At 36.6% G+C, this 21,417-nt stretch overlaps 2 protein-coding genes across 2 annotated transcripts; one reads left to right on the top strand and one right to left on the bottom strand.

Moving 5' to 3' along the window:
- Positions 1–273: 273 nt before the first annotated feature.
- Positions 274–4,497, bottom strand: ptrhd1 (peptidyl-tRNA hydrolase domain containing 1). Its single transcript, XM_028796779.2, has 2 exons — positions 4,244–4,497; positions 274–978 (listed from the first exon to the last, which is right to left on the bottom strand). Exons 1-2 carry the CDS (start codon positions 4,457–4,459, stop codon positions 808–810), a joined length of 387 nt encoding a protein of 128 aa, XP_028652612.1. The 5' UTR covers positions 4,460–4,497; the 3' UTR covers positions 274–807.
- A 176-nt stretch (positions 4,498–4,673) lies between these two features.
- Positions 4,674–20,286, top strand: cenpo (centromere protein O). The gene is made up of 7 exons (XM_028796778.2): positions 4,674–4,733; positions 6,770–6,824; positions 8,816–8,979; positions 9,910–10,042; positions 12,061–12,329; positions 15,669–15,834; positions 19,851–20,286. The coding sequence occupies exons 2-7, from the start codon at positions 6,794–6,796 to the stop codon at positions 19,985–19,987; spliced, it is 900 nt and encodes a 299-aa protein (XP_028652611.1). The 5' UTR covers positions 4,674–4,733; positions 6,770–6,793; the 3' UTR covers positions 19,988–20,286.
- Positions 20,287–21,417: the final 1,131 nt, after the last annotated feature.

Genomic DNA, 21,417 nt, shown 5'->3' with positions numbered 1-21,417 from the left:
AATTCTCAAATAATAAAGAGACTGTCCTGAATTTGATTGGAGTTTAAGAGCCCTGCTGAAATGCATGCAAGCTTACTTAACATAACTTCTGGATTTAAACACAGACACACCAAATACCTTTGTCTGTTTTAAAGAATTCCATACAGAAGGTTTAAGCTTTTTTAAGCCCTCTGTGCAGGTATCTGCAATAGGAGCCTCTTGAGATTTGACATAATAAAGCATTCCATCCAGAGACAGCATGCATCTGTGAAGTTACAGAAAATGAAGAGTCAATCAAAAATTACAGTCTTTATTATTGTGAGATCTCATGTTTGATTTTACATCTTTTCTTAGCTTTTGTACTTTTTCTTTTACATTGTTCTTTTAAACTCAATTCATGATATTGACAATTACATTTAACTACTAGCAGTTTATGGTAACGTGGAAGTAATTTTATACACTATATATTTTATGTGAGCTTTCACTCCCCATGTCAGGTTAACTAGCAAGTGTAAATCAGCCTGCTATGAGAAAGTGAAGGCTTGTTCCCTGTGACTGAATGGCCAGAGTATGCCAGGTATCATGGAACAAAAATCAAGTTCTTCATCTTCCATTGTCATTTACATCACCCAAATGGTTAAATAACAATATATCTTAAAACACAGCTTTGCAGGTGCAAACACAGCGTTTGTGTGTCATATCCATGAATGATTTTCAGCATAACATGCAGCAGTCACATTTCTTCTTTGCTGCTTTAGTTCCTCCAAAAGTTTCATTCCATCAAGGATGCAAAGAATAGTCAAGTTTAACTATGTGGAGAAATTGTGTTCATTTGAACAGTTTAAATTTTCGCAGAAAAGGATGAACAGTTTCTTTTGGATAAGGCTTTAATGCCAGACAGGTAGGTATGTTTTCTGGCTGTTCAATCCAAAGCTTATGAGCTATGGCCTCCTGGGAAAGTGTTTCAGACAGGCCAGTGAGTGATGCTTCATCTGGTGCCTAAAGAAGAGAGAAGTAGAAGAGATGAGAAACAATAAACAAATGATATACCGTATTCCTTCAACCTACTACAAATCACATCATGAATGTTTTACAGAATCTTGATATAGGACCTTGATGTGAGGTAATATTAAAGTAATGCTCCATTCGTGCAAACTGGCACAAACTTAAGTTTATTGCCTCAAGTGTGGTTGAGCACACATATTGCAAAGGATATCACAAGTGCTAATGGGTGCTGATTACACTGTAGTAGCCAGCATATTATTCTGAAGATAAACAGGGCTGGGTGGGTGACTGACAGTGAAATGTCACAAAGGTACACAGAGCTCTGCATTGCACAAACCAAATGGGCACAAGTCACACTTTACAAGCTCTGGAAGATTCAAGAAGGCAGGTTGAGACTCCTGGGGCATTAGATAAACAAAGCCTTGCAGAAAATAAGAGGGGGTAACAAGAAAGACAGATACAGTAACTGACTCTGCAAGATTATCTGGGAACAATGAGTGAACACCACTTCAGAAATGGTGCAAGAATAGCCACGGCTAGTTTCAGTAAGAAGTTACTTTATGAAGAGTTTTCTGTGGTTTTAATAGTGGGAAGATGATTATCCTAAATGTACGGATGTGGATCACATTGTTAAATAAATGTTCTCATTATATGTTTCTGTGTTCCATGCAAAGTGGCAACGATTACATGCAGCTAAGCACAATATCCTACCTTACTGTGCTTTCCTTCATCTTCCTTATTCTACTACTTTAAATACTATTATTATGTTTATTATTATCTTTGCAGCAAAGACTAAGCATTACTTTCAGAAAACTACAAAGCGCCATTATCCTTTCCATGGAAATTTGAGGCACCAACTGCCAAAAAATAATGACATCATTCATTCTGAAATATGGACTCTTAAACCTTGCTGAGACTGGGAGTAGGATGCTACAGAACTACTTATTATGTCCTACTCTAAAGTAGGACGTAATCATAAACTAGTCACAACTTTTAGTGCAATTCCTAGGATTAATTCTGAGAAACTTGATAAATATGGGCACAGGTCTTCAAAACTGAAATCTAATAAAATTAAAAAAAAATGCGCTGACAAAATAGATGAACAGAATTATTTCAACTTAATGTTGAATTGTGCACTTGAGTACACTATTGGGAATTAAAGGCAGGTAATTTAGGACTGAAACCAGAAAGCATTTTTTTTTTTTTTTTTTTACGAAATAGTGGTGGGAATCTGGAACAAATTACTGAGCCATGTAGTTTAAACAGAAACCCTGACAACCTTTAAGAAGTGTCTGGATGAAATATTGGAACATCTTAGAGAACTGCTAATCAAACACGTTTGACAGAATGAATGGCCTCTGGATGACATGTCTGTTTGGGATTTGTTGATAGACACTGTCACTGATAGAACATCACACAAAAACAACTTGACAGACTTTTCATGAAATGTAGGCCAGTCCAAATGATAACATTCCTTTATTAGTATTAGTAAAACTATCAATCATCTGTAGATAGTAGGAGGTAAATTTAAACTGAAACTGGTTAGTAGGCACAGGAAATGGCGGTGGAGATGGCTTGAAAACTGGTGCTTGGATAATCCTATTGCACAATTTTGCCACTCCAAAGCTGAGAAATGGGGTATGACTAAAACCTAAAGCAAAACATGGTGATGGTAACCATTTTAACAGATCTCGTACTTGTCATCAAATTACTCAGCCTAGTTCTTTGTCACCATGCCCTTTTGTCTTGGTTGTGTACATCATGTTATACATGCACCGAAGGTAACAGTAGCTTTTCTTTTATCGGAGAAGAACTGCTGCATCGGAGCTGAAAGCAAAGTTTGAAAGATGTTTTCTTCTTCGTTGACGTTATGTGCCGACAGCTACAGTATAGTATGGCAAGCCAAATTAACATTTAGAGATATCTCAAAATGAATTTTATGATATCTGGAAATGCATTTTAGATATCTCAAATTGAATTATAGATATCTAAAAATACATCTATTTTAAGATATCTAAAAAGAATTGTATGATATCTCAAACAGATTTCAAGATATCTTGAAGTGATATGCTGTACATTTTCAGATATCTGAAATGCATTTCAAGATATCTTAAATGCAATTTGAGATATCTTGAAATATGTTCATGTGCATTTTGAGATATCTCAAATACATTTCAAGATGTCTTCCAGTCTGAACTCTTCTGTCATCAAACGGCCACACGGACGTGATTGACAGTTCTTTACACCAATCGGCATTCTTCTTTTCTTTTAAATTCGTACGGACCTTTCCGTTTACTGAGTAAACTTTACTCCAGTTTTGCGCGCATCACCTGTTAATACTGATGTCCCTCTTTATTTGCTCGAACCACTTCTTTTAATGTTTTGACACATTTTTATGCCGACCCCCAACACCGTATTTTGCAAGCGTGACTTGTTTTAATTTGCTGTCGCTTAAACTTCGGGGCGACCGTCTCTTTATATTTCGTCTGCAAAACTAACTACTGCAACTCTTACTACCTCGATAGTTGGCCAGTTTGCATGCAAATAGCGCTAAACATTCAATATGCATACGATGATGTAAAAATAAGACAGTAAGCGGATTAACGGTCAGCAAATTGGCCAAATTATAACGAAACGAGGCTCTCTGAAATAAATTGCGCTGTCATTAAGTAGCCATTCGGAAAAGCTGCACTGTGAAATAAAAACAGTCCTTAAAAATGAGACAATTTTGAGATTAAACTTGTAATAATTATGTGCAATATACCAAAATATGTAATTAACATGAAATGACACTGTATTTCATAATATTGTATATTCCTTATTTTTTCAGTTTGTTAATTTATGTATGCTTAACTTTCGCATGTGATTATTTTATAACTGCCATTTTATTCTTTAATTTTGGCACAAACTGTATTCAACAGTAAGAGGAGAACGACACTCATACTCGGCCAATCTGGAGTCGCCGCACGCCCTAAAACACGTCTAACGTGGGAGGGAAAAGTTAAAAATTGATGGGAAAAATTCATTCGGCCGACCTAACCCAACTAACTACGGGGAGAAACCGTCGAGCCCAGCATGTCAGATTCATGTGGCCTAGTAAAATACAAGCCCATTTTAAGTTCTTCCAAAAATTCTGTCCAAATTGCTTATTTTTTTCCCCACATAACATGTCAAATCTGTATTAGGTATAAATCGGGCTGTCCCTTTACATATATATATCCCCCTTCCGACGGTAGTAGGCGCTGTTACACACCCCTACCTCGAGCACCACTTTGTGCATGCTGTCTAGCTCGGCCAGGTACTGCTGTGTATCCGGATCATTGTAGTTTAAATGGATGGCCGCAGTAGCTGCATGACAAGCCTGGGTGATGACAGCGCCCAGGGGCCATGCTAAGGACCGCACCAAATCCGAACGCACCACAACATACTGCACAAGTCTCCGCGCCGAGCCCGAGCCTACTCCGGCTCCGGCCATCTTTGGACCTCGGAAACGGAAGTCGCCCTTGTAAAACGAAACCCTCAACAGAATTGTGAAATTATCAGTTATGATAGGTGACTTAAATGCACACCAGTCAATATGACAAAGATAAATGTTTAGATGTCTTATACACTTTTAAATATTAGAGTCGGATTAATTATTTCCTTTTACGCAGGAAGAGCGTGACAGGTCAAAGGTTATATTTTGACGCGGGTTTTTTGTAACGCCAGTAGTACAGCAGGGCTCGCGAAGAGCGCATTCGTTTGAAAAGGTATGAGTGTTTGGCAGTTGTTAACCGATGAAAACAACACCGCGACGTTTCTTGCTCTTTTTTCGGAACGATTTTTTAGGTTTTACCACTGCAGTTGTAAAATGTATCAGCGAAGCAATACCGTGTTACGTTTAATAAATAGTCATACAAATGCTTAGCTTGTAAGAGTTATGTTAGGTTAATGAATGTATCAAATCCATGTAAAGTATACTTACACAATAAGTAGGTAAAAAACAACTTTACTTGTACAGAGTGGTTAATAACACATGTCAAGTATTTACATGTTTGCTACTGTTTTTAATTGTATGTAAGTACGAGTATGTGTTAAGTTGTAGTACTTGCTTTATGGCCAGTCGGATTGTGTGCTGTTTTGGGAAAGGTAAAATTTGTCGGGCAAGGTTTAATTCTTGAGTCTTCATCCATCCATTTTCCAACCCGCTGAATCCGAACACAGGGTCACGGGGGTCTGCTGGAGCCAAAACCAGCCAACGCAGGGCTCAAGGCAGGAACCAATCCCGGGCAGGGTGCCAACCCACCGCAGTTGAGTCTTCATTTCATTCCTTAAACTAACTTGATAGATTTGCCATACAATAATTTTTCACCTTAAAAACTAGCTATAAACGAGACTCTGGTCCGAGCTCGATTATCGCATCGATGTTTGCCGAGTAACGGGTGGGGCGCACATCGAGTTTATGTAATCAACAGATACCATTGCTGATGAAACTGTGGCCTCAAAGGTGCAAGAATATTCCAATAAATTTGTAACCATTTAAAATGAAGGATTGTTTTTGTGGGCACCCTGTATAATAGTTGTTGTAGGAGTAATTACTGGAATTTGATGGCCTTGCGTCAGTGTTCAGAATTTGGTTCTTAAAATTTTCCTGATATCTTTTTTTTATTATTTTTATTTTGATATACTTTATTAATTCCCGAGGATACCCTTTATGTCTTTTTGCATGAACTTTGGGGGTCAGAGCGTGGGGTTAGCCATTCTAAAGTGCCCTTGGAGCACTTATCCAATTAAGGGTCATGCTCAAGGGCTCAATAGCATAGGATCCCTACTAGCTTGCATCCTTTATTGAGAACAAAATATCTCAACAAAATACAACATGATCAAACAAATAACAGTAGCAATCACAACAGTGTGCTTCAAAATGAAACAACTCTGCAACCAAGTTCATGTAATCTCAATAGTAAAAAACACATTGTAATATTTGGACAAGAACACCAACAATCTGTTTTCATGCTTTAGGTTTTTTTTGTGCACAAAAGAATTGCTTGAATGCTATGAAATCAGTTTTGTGGGCCATTTTTGGACCATTTGTGCAAGAAATAATGATAAAGGCTACACCAAAGTGATCAGAAGGACTGGAGTTGTGCATTCCACATCAACTGATCCCAAGGGTTGACCCTCTGAAAAAATGGAGATTTGTAGTATAGATCTGTAGTGTGTTGTGTTATGCTATTTCAACAAATATGTTAATATTTTTGATATTCAATCCTTTACTGGTGGTTGTAGCCCTCTAAAGTGACACTCCCAGGAGGTTAAAAATTGGACATTTCAAACAAAACCATGTGGTGTTTCATTTTAAATGATTTCAAGGTCAATGATAACACATATAATGTTTTTGATACTTTCCCAGGGATCTGGCCTTCTATGGACTTCTATCAGAGGGTGAAAAATGACACATTTCTATTACAATCAAGACTAGACATTAAACATTTAAGTTGTAACACACATTTTTAAATTTCAAAAACATGGCACAACTATTTTTGTTTATTATGTAAGTCCACCTTATTCAGTAGATATATTACATTTTTTATGATCACCCTAAATTACAATGGCTTACACTAATTAAAACTTTTTAAATCATTGTTCTGAACTACTTTTACCCAAAGCTTTTCTTTATAACCCTGCTTTAATAACACGTCCAAAATATGTTATTATTATTTCTTGCTTATTCCACTGTTTTACTTTGCAGAAATGTTTCTGTTGTTTTTGTAAATTACTTTTCACTGTTTAATGCATTTAAAAGGAAAGTCCAGTAAACTGTCCAAGAATGGATGATGCACGCAATTACTTCAACGAAGGTAAAAGTTTTTATTACTAATATCTACTATGATTATGGGAGCATTAGGGTTGTATGGGTTTATTGGTGGGGGATCCCTTTTATCTGTATGCTGATGCTCTATATGCTGTTTTTGATCACTTAAAACTGACATTGACTACAGTTTATGTAATAGACTGATAGATGGAAACTTTATTAATGTAAAAGGAAATTGTAAAAATGCACAAATATAATATATATAAAACAAGAATTGTAATAATCTTCAGTATGCTAACAATGTACAAATACACATAACAGATTATCTGTATTAAATTAAAGTGTAAAGTCAGAATCGAGCATACTTACCACTTATAATTTTGTAATCATTGGCACAGTATATTGTGCATAGTGTCGTTGCTAAGATGTGTGGTAGACCAGCTCAGTACCATTCAGCTAACGAGGAACAGTACCACCTCGGCTGAGGGGTGAATCATTATAGAGTCTGATGGTTTAAGTTGGAAATGACCTCATGTAGCACTCCTTGGAGCAACATAGTTGTCTCGGTCTGTAATTGAAGTGCTTGTCTGTTTAGCCAAGACCTTGTACAATGGGTGAGAGTCACTGTCCAGGATAGTAAGCTGTTTCCAGAGTGACAATTGTTCTACAACTTCTTCCAGTAAATCCAGGCTGACTCACTGTCAAAGTATAAAATCGTTTTTCTTCATGTGGAGATGTTACTGTTATTAGATGTTTTGTAGATCAAGAGAGAGACTGAAATCTTATATATTTCTAGCATTTTTTAACAAGTTATTGAAAATATTAATGGGTTATTCTGCTGATATGACTTTAATAGGCAGAAGAAATTATTGTATTTGAATTTATAGGGAAAAAAGGATGGGGTATACTAAAATTGCTGGTTGAAGGGCAATGACTCAAATAGGATGGAGTAAGGCTCATATTCCTGCTGATTAATGCTGTGTAGGTGACTGCATAGGGAGAATATTCTGAAAAACAGGAATATTATTGAAATGATTCAGAGCACAATTAATGGATGCAGAGTGCCTAACTTTTACATTTTTGCAAGACATGCTAGGGCGATCATTTCCAGTGAAGATGAAGTACCAGCTGTAGCTGCTACAGAGCAATACCAGTTTGTGGTTGTAGGATTTAGAGGAACTTTCTCATCTTCATTCATGTCAAAATGTTAAGATGGATACAAGAGAATATTCAGTTAACAAGATATTTTAATTTTGCAGCCTACATCCCAGATGATATTAAGGGTATTTGCTGAACTGTTGATAGGAATGATTGCTATGGTGTAAACAGTATTGTGTTGCAAGTTTCATTTTATCCTGTCTTGCTTATTTTATTAAAATGTTTTATAATGTTTTTAAAATGTCTAATGTTTCATAACCATATTTTTTTAATGAGGCAAGTAAACTTTTTTTTTTGTTTTAAAATTAAATCTTTATTTTTAAAATGGTGCCTTTTTAAAGGCTGAGGGAAGAGCTGCAACCTCAGTTTTTTTTTTTTGAGTTTTGCTATTACTGTGCATGGAATATCATCTATATGCAGAATGGTGGTTTCAAAGGTGTGTGTGTGTGTGTGTGTGTCTCCTTTATCTGAATGTGAAGTGATACGCTCCAGGAATGTTTGGCAAATCCTCACAACTTAATTGTATCGCAGTATCACTTTTTTGTTACTGAAGTTGACTGATTGTTTGTGATGCTAAATAAAGAAAAATATGTATAGACAATTAAATGTTTAATTATGTATATTTTTGAGATTTTTAGAATTAATTTTAATAAACCTTTGAATCTGAACATCTTTATTTAATATGGTTTCATGTGCAATTTAAAAAAAGAGATTTTAGGTTTCTCAGTAGAAAACCACTTGTTTTGTTAAAATGACAATATTTCTTTTATAGATTTATTTGATGCGAATATAGACACTGTCTTGTATAAATAACTGTATTTACTCATTAAAATATTACTCTGAATTTTATTCATTTGGTTGTTTCTGTTATATCCTCAGGTATTCTTGATCATTTAAAGTATTTAGAAGAAATAGCTCAAAAACTGTCCCAGAAACAGCAAAAGTCTATGCAGGAGCAAAGTAGATTATTGAAGCAAAAGGAGGACATTGTAAAGCTGAGGTCGTACCGAGATTCTCTTCGAAGTAAGCTTGCACAGAGACAGGTATGAAGCAATAGGTGTTTTAAATGGGCAATACCAGTCTAGAAAATCCTTTCTTTTTCTTATTTCTATTTTTTAATATTTTTATTATTACTGCCTTGAAAAATACCATATAAATCCATATGTTTTTAATAATTAAGAATGATAATTGTGAGAAAATATTAATAATGTGCTTTGCTAGTCCATATATGTTGAAACTGAATGTTGTTAGAGTCCAAACTCTGTCTAGCCTTGCAAAGGAAAATTAAGATTTTTTTTTTTTTTTTTTTTTTAACTATACAATAAGAATTTATTGTTGATATTAATTTAATACTGTGGGCTAAATTAAATAATGAGATCCTGTAATTCCGCTATGGTAAATGTTTACTAGTTAAACTGTACAAGAATTGATTTTAATAGCTTGGAAAATGGATGGATGGATGTTACACAAGAATACATGCTGCATTGTTCAGTAGTACATTTCAAATGAATATTTTAATTTTTCACATTTTTTATCACCCCTTGTTTATCTACTTGAGTTTACCTCATACTGTTTATAGATGTTAGGATTTTTTTTTTGTCTAAAGTATACACAAGTAAGATATGGTTTAGGTTGTTTTGAATGGTATGGAGTTTTGTTTGTTGTAGTTTCTCTGAATGTTAATAAATGAAATGAAACTCTGGACTGGGCTGGCGTCACATCTATTGATTGTGGAGATTATATTTCCTTATGTTGTGTGTTTTGTGCCTTTTTCCTTCAAAATCCAATTCTTCTTTCCAGGTTGATTTTGTTTTGAGTGTATGGCTGCAATGGTGTTTTTCAAACTTGTTTTTAAAAGACCAGGTATACCTAAGCTATTTTCTTGTTAGCCAAGGCTCCTGCTAGACAACATAAATGTGAAATATATTAAATTCATGTTTTATTATCTTCTACATTGACTATTACATTTATAGATTACTGAAGCATCCATAAATATCAACCAAGAAGGAAATCCAGAGCAAAATCCAGTGTCCGATTCAGAAGTATCTGCTCAATGGAACAAAGTTTCAGAGTTGCAGAACATGTGCTCCATCTACCAGATGACTGGTGTGTATTTGATCTTCTAGTTTTTGTATGGTGTATTAAAAAATGATAAATTTGGTGGTCCATCAAAATGTCAGCAGATCTACAAAAGAATGGATTAAGAAGGTTAAGCTGAGTATTTTGCAATGGCTCTATCACTCTCTAGATCTCATTCCATTTGAACTATGGCAATTCCTGATGCATAATAGCAGTAAATTATAAACAGGTGAAGGAGTGTCATAAAAAGTAATGAACAAAAAGTCTGGGGAGTAAATGCAAGGAATATTTAATTACTCTTGCTGCTGATAAAGAATGTGCTGCCTCTTAATAACTGCCTTCTTCATGTATAGCCATGTGAAAAAATTAAGGACAGTCTCTTTTAAATTGTTTAGTTTTCCATATTGGAAAGTAAACATCATAAAGTCCTAAAGTGTTATAACCTCAGATGAGAAATAACGTGTAACTCATTTTACTTTGTAGTTTTTACTTACTATTTAGATAAACCAACAAGCCATGTGGAAACAAGCACACACCATAATTCAGTAACTTGTAGGGCCATCTTTTATAGCAGTATCAATTCATTAGTTTCTTATATCACATTGTTGGAGTTTTTTATCACTTGTTATAGCACTGCTTCAGTTAATTTATAGCTGGAGATCTTTATTTTTGAGCATATTACAGTATCTCAGTGGATTGAGAACTGGACTTTGACTTGACCATTTCAAAAATGGTTATCTTTCTTCATTCGTTCCGTTGTACATCTTCTGGTGTGGTTAAATTTTTGAAACATTACCTGATCAAATTTTATCCAAGCTTTAGCTGATGGATAGGTGTTCTCAAGTTTTCAAGTATAATGCTGTGGTTTAAAAAGATGTTCATAGATGTTCAATGACTTTGAAGTTGACTGTAAAGCATCTAGTTCTTAGAACTGCGAGACAACCTCTAGTTATTAGAACTGCCGTTTATCATGGTTAATCCGTTCCAGACTCTACCGCGATAAATGAATTTCCGAGAAGTAGGATTCTTTATTTATAAATCGAATATTTTCGCAGTTGGAGCATAGAAATCCTGTTTATGGCTTTCTAAATACGCTTTTTAACATTATTAGAGCACTCTAGACATGAAATAACACCCTTTAGTGAAAAGTTTAAACTTTGCTCCATGACAAGACAGAGATGACAGTTCCGTCTCACAATTAAAAGAATGCAAACATATCTTCCTCTTCAAAGGAGTGCGCAGGAGGAGGAGAGAAAAAGCAAACCATCAAAAATCAATAGGGCTGTTTGGGCTTTTAAGTTAGCGAAGCACCGCCGGACAAAGCAACTGCAAGGAAGGGAGCACTGTGACGGTAGTCTTTCAGCATTTTTTAGAGGAGCGTCTGTATCCTCTAGGCCAGTGTGCAAACAGCCCCTCTGCTCACACCCCCTCCGTCAGGAGCAGCGAATGTCAGAGAGAGTGAGAGAGACAGAGAAAAGCAAACAATCAAAAATCAATACGTGCTGTTCGGGCTTTCAAGTATGCGAAGCACCACGTGGGAAGCATATCGCATATCATTGAGTTTTATTTAATACGTAATACGTGCTCTGGTTGGGTAGCTTCTCAGCCATCTGCCAATAGTGTCCCTTGTATGAAATCAACTGGGCAAACCAACTGAGGAAGCATGTACCATAAATTAAAAGACCCATTTTCCGCAGAAATCTGCGAACCAGCAAAAAATCCGTGATATATATTTAGATATGCTTACATTTAAAATCCACGATGGAGTGAAGCCATGAAAGTCGAAGCCCGATATAGCGAGGGATCACTGTATAGTCAAATGAATATTACCTAAATCTTTTGATACTGTACATTAAGATACTTCTTGTAATACAAACATTGGCTTTTTCAGTATTGTACTGCTGAAAGGAAAATTGTGATTTGATTTAGTCAAATAATTCAGGTTTCCCACTTTACTGTTTTGCGGAATCTTCATTCACAATAGTTTTTTTCTTTTTTGGTTTTATTAAGCATTTTTAATTAATTTTTCTTTTTTATCTGAATAGGTGGATGGAGTGTGGAGGAATCAAAGCTGAAAAAGAGCCTTCATTGTAGTCTCATAACAGCTTATGAAGGTGAATTCTTGGAAACTTACTACATGGACATTTCCATTTCTCAGCCAGTAACAATCAATCGTCACAATTTACCACGTTGTATTCAACTAGAACCTCTTGAAAAACAACATCTCCAAAGCAACATACAAATGTTCTTCTATTTGATTCGCAAGCACCTTAATGCCTATGAAGGTAGGAGGTATCAAGTACAACAGATACAGGTAAGGAACTCTGTTTTAGTCTTTTTGTTGTAATTAAACATGAATGCCAGCTTTTGAAGACAAATGGGCACACTCTGTCCTGGATGACTTTTGATGTAAATCTGATCTTTTTTTTTTTATTTATATAACATTCATACAGATTCACCTTTTCATTGGTTTTTAAAGAGCATAACACATTTTCTGTGTGTATCTATTTACTAATGGCATACAGCTGGAAAAATAAGTATTGAACACGTCAACATTTTTCTCAGTAAATATATTTCTAACAGGGCTATTGACATGAAATTTTCACCAGATGTCTGTAACAACCCAAGCAATCCACTCGTACAAAGAAATCAAATCAAATAAGTTCATAAATTAAGTCATGTGTAATAAAGTGGAATGGGTACTATTATTATTATCATAGGCAAGCTGCCAATGTTATTTACTGATTACAGCTTTGCATTCAACACCCTTCTTTCCTCTTAGCTTTCTGGCTTCTGGAATGGATAAACATACTAAGAGTTGGCACTCTAATATGCCAAATTACAGGAGGCAAAATAAGCAGTACTTGACAAAATAAACACCTAAGCCTGTCTAAGATGCTGCCTTCAACTTTCACTTTTAATCTCTTTTCACCTGTGACTGTACAGTCAATTGTATTCGTAATAACAGCAGAGTGATTGGGTTGATATACAATGAGAACAAGAATACATTTGGGAATGAGTTAACAGATTTGACAAAGTGGTACAGTGGCAACATCCAGATCCTCTATATCACAGTTAAAAGAGAACTCCATGGATACTAAAAAGATTTCATCCCAGTTAGTAATGATAGAGCAGGGGTCCTCAATCACAGTCCTGGAGGGCCGCAGTGGCTGCAGGTTTTTGCTCCAACCTAATTGCTTAATAAGAAGCACTTATTGCTCAAGTAACACTTCTGTTTCACTTTAGTTGTCTCGCTCATTAAGATTTTGAACCCTTATTGTTTATTTTAGTCTTAAACAGCCATATTCTTGGCTTTTAATTGCTCCTAATTAGCAATAACATGCAAATGACAAAAGAGACCAGCATTTCTCTATTTAGCTTGTTACCATTTCCACCTGTGTGTATTTATCATGCACTATTTGGTTAAATTAAATACTTGGAAGGAAACTGAAGAGGAAAAAGTGAAGGACTGAGAAATACTCATCCATTTTAGCCTTCAAATCATTTGGATGATATCCTTAGAAAGGGAAAGAAAATCCAGGATATAAGAATTACCTGACATAGTAGAGTTAAAGCACTAACAAGCCATACAATTAAATTATTGGCAAGAATTGCTTTCTAATTAAGCAGCCAGGTTAGAACAAAAACCTGCAGCCACTGCGGCCCTCCAGGACTGTGATTGAGGACCCCTGTGATAGAGCAACAGTTGGAAATGTCAGCTGTTTCTAGTTATTTGGTGGTTGGGTCTTAGATGGCTTAGATTGGACACACAATCCTGAAGTCATCTTGAATATGTCATAAGAATATCTGTAGTTTCTGACTTGACAGGGTGAATGTGGAATGAATAAGAGAAGAAACTTTTATGTGGTGTAACTTTATTATGCTTTACTGATAGTATTACTGCATGTAATAGTAATAATAATATCATCATGTTCCGAGTACAGTGAAACTCTTAATTACAGGAAAGACCAATATAACATAACATGGTAACACAACTGCCTAAAACAGAAAGATCTCTGAAAGGACAAAGATACATGCAAAAGTAAAAAAAAAAATATAGGAGTCAGGAATTTGAAAGAACAAAATTAAAAGTGTAAGACCATGGCTGAAGAATGACAGTGTTTTCAGATTAATCAGACTAATGTTGAAAGATTTAGAAATTGGTAAAAAGCCCTTAAAATGTTTGTAACTGTAACGCATTACAACATGAATTCAACTGACAAACACATATAGAGTAAGCTACGTTGTAGATTTTGATAGGCCTAGTGCTGCAGTTGGTAAAAATTCTACAGAAGCAGGACCCTGAGCGGCTCATTCATTTGTGTCTCTAGGTACTTTGGTTTCCATAACATCTCAGACATGTTGAGATGAAGTTTATGGGTGGTGCTACACTGGCCTAATATATTGGATTTTTTTCTTAACTGGCAAATACAGATAAGACACGGTTATTTTCAATAGCACTGAAAAGGCAAGAGCAGCTTTGGAAAGTGGGTGAATGTTGCACATTTTAAATAAAAATGGCTCTTTACCCATGTGGTTAAAGATGTAAGGCTTAAAATTTAAGATGATGGTTTTAGAATAGGATAAATTCATTATATCATTCGTGATCCTCACCCTTGCAGGCATTAAAACTGAACTGATAACTCATGTTGGTCCATGTCATTTTTAGGGGCAAACCTGATTGGGCGCTACATGGATCACCTAACTACCAAATTGCCTGATGGTAAATCCCATCCTCATGCTTGACTTCAGCTTTAGGTTGGGGTTTTCTTGTTCTTGTTGGTTCTGCGAATCCTATATTGGAGGAGGAGAAGCTAATGACTGGGGAGAGGGAAGCTTGCTTTTTCCCTGCTTGGCTGAGCATCACGACCCTCATTACAAAATTGATGAGGAAAATGAATGAATAAATGCATGCATGCTTATGTTCAGTATTCCATCCATCCATTATCCATCCCGCTATATCCTAACTACAAGGTCACGGGGGGTCTGCTGGAGCCAATCCCAGCCAACACAGGGTGCAATGCAGGAAATAAACCCTGGGCAGGGTGCCAGCACACTGCAGGGCACACACACACACACACACACACACATATACATACATATACATACACCAAGCACACACTAAGGACAATTTAAAATCGCCAATGCACCTAACCTGCATGTCTTTGGACTGTGGGAGGAAACCGAAGCACTCGGAGGAAACCCACACAGACACACCCTATGTTAGGTATTGTTTTAGTAAATTGTATTTTTTCTAAATAAACATAATTTTTTTTTTTCTTTACAACCTTTTGTATCTGGTACTGACCCTTTCAGTCTTAAGGATTTGCTATTACTCTCAGTACATTCATTACATTAATACATTTAACAAACTGTTTCCAAACTCAAGAAAACACATGTTTCAAAATAGCAAAGTGGCTGCACTCATGACTTTACCTACTTTGGTCTCATGTCTGTGATGGAAAAACAAAGCAGACAAGTTTCTGATATTTCAACATATTGTTTGAAAATGAAAATGTTGACCCATAGCATTTTATGTGGGACAAAAAAAGCAAATTTACACTGTAAACTCGCAACAACTTCTAAATTCTACTGTTTTTTGTAACGTATTGTAAGAATCTGGCAATACCTAATTAATTTTTTCCCTTTGCAGGAGCAATTTATGGATACTGTGGCTGTTGTAAAGAATTCTTTGTACAGTGTGATCAGCCTAAGTTACAGCTTCCTTTGTGAAGCAGTGGTGCATCCATTTGTCGTATCTCTGGAATATGCTGACACTGAAAGCTGTCTACCTACCAGTGTCCATGTTGACAGGACAGGTAAAAGACCTAATGTTACTTTGAAACCTAAATGTGAAGGGTAAGTTGTTACTTGTAATAACAAATGTGTATGTGAGTGTATATAAAGTCCAGCTCCATCTACTGTAGCAGCTTTGTACATGTTTTGTTAACTGCTGGAGGGCATACATGTTTTGGACTTGATCAGATGCAGGTAATGGCTTGCACTTTCTGGTGTTCAGAACTGAGAAGGAGATGGCCTACAACAGAGTCAGAATAGATTAGATTAGAAATATTTTGTGTCCGTTACACTGCGTGGGCAAGGTGAAAATCTTGTGCCACTTTTGTGTTGTGGTGGGGGGGATAAGGACAGGAAAGTATGTATAAGCAATTAAACAATAAAATGATGTATTAATAAAAACAGTAAATTAATATGAGTTACAGAAGATAAGTGTCAAGTACGAAACAACTGTAGGTCTACATAAAGACTGAGTTAAATGGGGGATGTTAGATGGTAATACAAATGTAACTAACAATATAATTACAAATACACCAACAGGCAGGTACAGTAAAGGGCATGTAAGATTGGGTTACTAAGAGTTTAGTGACCATATGGCCTGGGGGAAGAATGTGTCCCTTAAGCAAGTGGAGCAAATAGTGAGGCTCGGGTGTCACTTTCCAGAAGGCAGAAGTGACAACTGGAGCAGCTGGGTGGCTGTCATCTAAGATAATGGATTCCGCTCTCCTCCAACATCTGGTTGAGTAGATGGCATGAAGCTGTGGAAGGTCAGCCCCAGAGATTTTTTTGAAGCTGTATGGACAGTTCTTTTGAATAGCTTGCAGTCTTGGCAAGTCAGGTTAATAAACCACACTGTGATGTATCCAGTCAGGATACTTTCAGTAATGTCCCAGAAAAAACGTCCAATATTAGTCTCCTCATGGAAAAAAAGCCTTGAATGAAACCTAGTTGAAGATGCCAGTGATGTTGACAAACCAAAAAAGGCGACCAGTGATCTGGACACCCAGGAACCTGAAGCTGCATGGTCAGACTCGCCAACTGTAGAAGTATAATGATAAAATGGTTTCCAATGTTCTTAGTGAAAGTAATTTACCTTTACAGCAGACAGCAGATTCACAATGTCCCATGTGAAATAATATAAAGGTCATACATGAGGAATGCACCATGGGCCATGTAAAGGGGTGCAGAGATTTTTCTCATTGTAAATTTTCATGTTGCATTCTATCTGTGATACTCGAATCGGCGTTACAAGTCATTAGCTGTGAACCTGTGTTTTGAATCAATGATGTTCAAATGAAATGCTTCTTTCTTTACTTTTTATTGTCAACATTTCTAAAACATCTTTGATGTAATACCGGTAAGTCAGATTTTTCAGTGGCACCTGGTTGTTGCTTTATTTCTTCTGACAGCACAAAAAAAGTTGAAGTGGTATTTTTTTTGTTTGTTTTTGCCCTCTTTTTCAGTTTCTAAAACTCTAAAATAAACAGGTCACCATAGTGGTATCCATGGGTAGTCCAATTTATCTCCTTGTAGCCTGTTACTGGGATTGAGATGTTTTTGATATTTTTGCTTTTTGGGTGGCACAGTGGTGCATCCTGGGTAATGTATGAATTTTCCATCTCCCCATATCTGTGTTAGTTTTCCTCCCACATCCTTAACAGCGTGTGGCCTGTATGGAAGTGTGAAGGTTGGAGTTGTGTGTGTCAGGGGGACTGGTCTAAGGTTATTATGTGACCGTGAATTAGACCGAGTTTGAAAATGTTATGTTTTAGAGACTCCTTGTCATAACAGGTTTATGTACAATGTACCAACGTTTATCATCGTAATGTAGTCTGCAACCTGTTATAATGAAAAGGAATTCTTTGAAAACAGTTTAGCGTCAATTTTCCTTCTAGAAGAACAGCATCAATCATTTTTGTTAATCTAAGAAGTGTTACAATGTAATAGTTACCAGACATTACAACAAGACAGCAACGTACGATACAATTTGTGTTTGTATAGCACCCTTCACTCAGTGCAGGCAAAGAGGGCTGTGAGAAATTCTCAGGTAAAATCCAATTATAGATATAGAATTAGTACATACAGTATAAAGATACAGACTTGTCAAGACACACAGAAAACTTAGTAGAATCTTGTTAACATAAATGGAAACCAACAATATTTGACCAGTTGAACTATGGCCAGTTGACAGTGGATATCCATCTAATGTCTACAATCAGACAATTATACCATCAAAAGGGAGAAAGTTGTTGACCTTGGTTTTGGAGCATTTCTGTTTTCAGTTCTGGATTTCAGGTACGCATATTATTGTTATTCAGTCAATACCATTTTGTGTTCTGTGTTTTGAACACTCCTCCATTTTGTGATTATCACTGCATAATAGTGGCCAGGTCAGGTAACATACTGAGTCCTCATTCTCAGCCGTTAATAAGATGGTGGCACACTGCACCTGACATTTTTGTTTATGGAAATCTCTTTATTTTAAAAACTGAACTTCGTTTGTGTTTCAATTAAAACAAGAATGTAAGGAACATTGGTTTATTTCTGGAAATGTACTTTTTGGTTAGTTTTTCATTTTTGTTGTTTGATCCTCTCTCTGATTCAGGTCTTTGTGACCTCCTACTTGTCTCAGACCAAGTTGCTGCCCCGACATTTTCCTTTTCTCTAAAACAGGAAGCTGAAATTTAACTTCCAAAAAGACACTAGCACAGGGACTTCTTCTTTGTCTCCCTGCTTTTGCCTTTCAAACCTGGCGGTTTATCTTCTGATTGCTCAACATCATTCCAGCCTTCCATGATCATAATAAAATTACATGCTTTAGCAAAACTCAGCTCTTTGCAGTGAATGAGACTTTTGGAAGAAAACATGCAGTATGTGTGAGGTATTCAGGAACATTGTGAAAATGCAGAAATGAGCTGAAACCTTTTACTGAGTACTAGATGTTTTTAATGGGGGGGAGATATTGAAGTAGCTTTGTAAACCTGCAAGACATAACGCTAAAAGGCAGATGCAAATAATAAAAACATGCAAAAGTGGAGCTGAAGTGTAGAGATGAGCAAACCCTGTGAAGTTCACTTCACCTTGAGATCTGTGAAATGGCGGAAATGCTTGAGAACTTGGTGAAATGCATTAAAGGTAAAAGGAAGAGAAAAACGGGACTCCTTTTGAGGGCTTATAAAGGGTGCAGTGGTCTCTTAAGTGTCCCCAGCCGCTAGATCAGCATCTGCCAACTATGCTGGACTGATTACTGTGGCTAAAAATGTGACCTGAACTGTAAGGCAGCAGTGTGAACTACTGCACCACCATGCCTCAAACAACAAGACACAGATGGAAAGATATGAGCACAGACTAATATTACATAAAAATGTGTATGCGTATTGGGGACGTATACGTGGGGCTTGGGGAAGTCGACAGTTCAAACTGATCTTTGAGTCAAGGGCTCTGGTGATCAGGACTCGGATTCTCCAGTTGAACTTTTGGAGTTCGGTGTGTAAAGGCGAAGTCCTCTCATTACCTGCTCTGTGCTTCACGGTGAGGCGCTTAACACACTTAATCCTGCAGTGAAGATCCAACGTATAATGAAGCTCTCCTGAGCAACAAAGTATTTTAATAATATTCTAATCATGGTCAGCTAATGAAAATAGTGCAAACTTTGGCAAATTTCATTAATACTATCAACTGTATTAATAACAATAATAAGCATCTAAATTAGACAGAAAAAGAAATATTATGAGTTTATTGTATCTGCTTTTTTGAAAATGTCTCTACCTATGTTTATGTGAGTTCTCAGCACCAGTATGGAGGTGGCATGGTTAGCCATGAGTGTGAGACTGGGTTTGAATCCTGGCCATGTGATTGTCCACTGTGGCGGGCACAAATCCTGTTCTGGGTCGATTCTTTCTTTACAGTCCAGTGCCGCAAGAATATTTTACTAACCTCTGCGACCCGTAGCTTGGACTAAGCATGTTTGAAAATGGGTTGATGATTTATTGTTTTTTAAAATGTCTTCAGTTACCCCATTGTTTTATTCTTGTCTTAGATGCTGATTCTACTCCTGTGGAAAAAGAGAAGTCCGAGCATCACTCACTCTTCCTGCAGTCACCAGCACACAAAGTCTTGCAAAGTGTCAAAGCTGGACTGGTGAAGTCTAATTCAGCATTATCTGATCACAAATAAAGACGACTTGTAATCTAAAGAAATATTACTCATTGATGCATTAGTCTTGTAAAGAACTTAAAGAAAAAATAAATGTTCACTCCAAACTAAATACTTAATGATTTTTTTAACTTATTCTGTTTTAAAGTTCATCAAAATTGTACCCTCGTAACTGTATAATCAATACTGAATTATTGTTGTATAGTAAAAAGAATGGGGTATGACATGCGCCAAACTGGCACTATACTCTTCTATATGATACTTGTATACAAGGCATTCTGTAATTAAATTACAATAGGTAATCCTGAACATTTCATCAAACACAGCAATTAAACGGATGAATTGGCAAAAATCTTTCTAAACTTACTTTTTCATTTAGAATTCTGGTAAACGAGCACATCTGGATAGCACAAGGTAGGCACAACTCTGGGACAGCAGGTCCACCACATCGCCCATGCTTAACCACAACCAGACTTGCTCACAACATGAAGACTTACGATACATCCATTAACCTAACCAGTGTGGTGTCAGGCTCACTGGATAATCAACGAGAGCTCAGGGAAAACATACAAATGGGGAACTGCTGGAAAAACGAATGCAGGTGCCTACAACTGTGAGGATGGAGCAGCAACAGCAGCTAATGCTTACTATGAGGGCAAAGAGTAGAACCGGAATCCAAATACAAGTGTTAATTTTACAATTAGAAAAGTCAGCCGAGACAGAGCATATTACATTTTACGATAAGTAGTGTGGCATTGTGGTTAAGGCTTTGGACTTCAGAATCTGAGGTTGTGGGTTCAAATCCCACTATTGCCACCATGTGACCATAAGCAAGTCCAAAAACAATTATATCTCAAATATTGTAAGTTGCCCTGAATAAAAGTGTCAGACAAACAAGTAAATGTAAATAAATATATTTAATTGCAGCCAGCCATAAATAATAATCTACATAAGCATCTCCAAAAGCTATCGTACCTTAAGGTTCTGTCTGACATGCTCACTGAATTCACTGTTTTGATACAGAGTGCTTCTTGCTTCTCGTACTGTTCTGGTGCCACTGATTATTCATCCCTATTAGTGTAAATGCTGTATGTCATTGTAAGACATCAGCCTATGTGTCTGTACATATTTTGTCCCTTAAGTACATTACAGATAATTCAAAAATTACAAGTCTGTGCAGGCAGGGACTCATCAAGCCAGTAACTGCCATATGGCTGTTGTTATTTACACGTGTGCTCAGTCTTTGTGTAAGATATCATGCGCATGACATTGTCAAACCGGGTTACTCCAACTCTGGATCACCGCAGTATCTGCCTAAAATGGCAGAAGCCCACCATGGATGGAGTGCCAGTCCACTGTAGGTTCCTACATGAGGAGAAGCAGCCACACGGATACACCAAGAGTGTGTAAGGCGCCTGCACCACCATGCAGCTCACTGATACATGAAATGA

This window comes from Erpetoichthys calabaricus, chromosome 3 (genome assembly GCF_900747795.2).
Source record: "Erpetoichthys calabaricus chromosome 3, fErpCal1.3, whole genome shotgun sequence".
NCBI classification, from domain to species: domain Eukaryota; kingdom Metazoa; phylum Chordata; class Cladistia; order Polypteriformes; family Polypteridae; genus Erpetoichthys; species Erpetoichthys calabaricus.
Note: the sequence above shows the minus strand (reverse complement) of the source record. Positions and strands in the feature narration are given on the sequence as shown.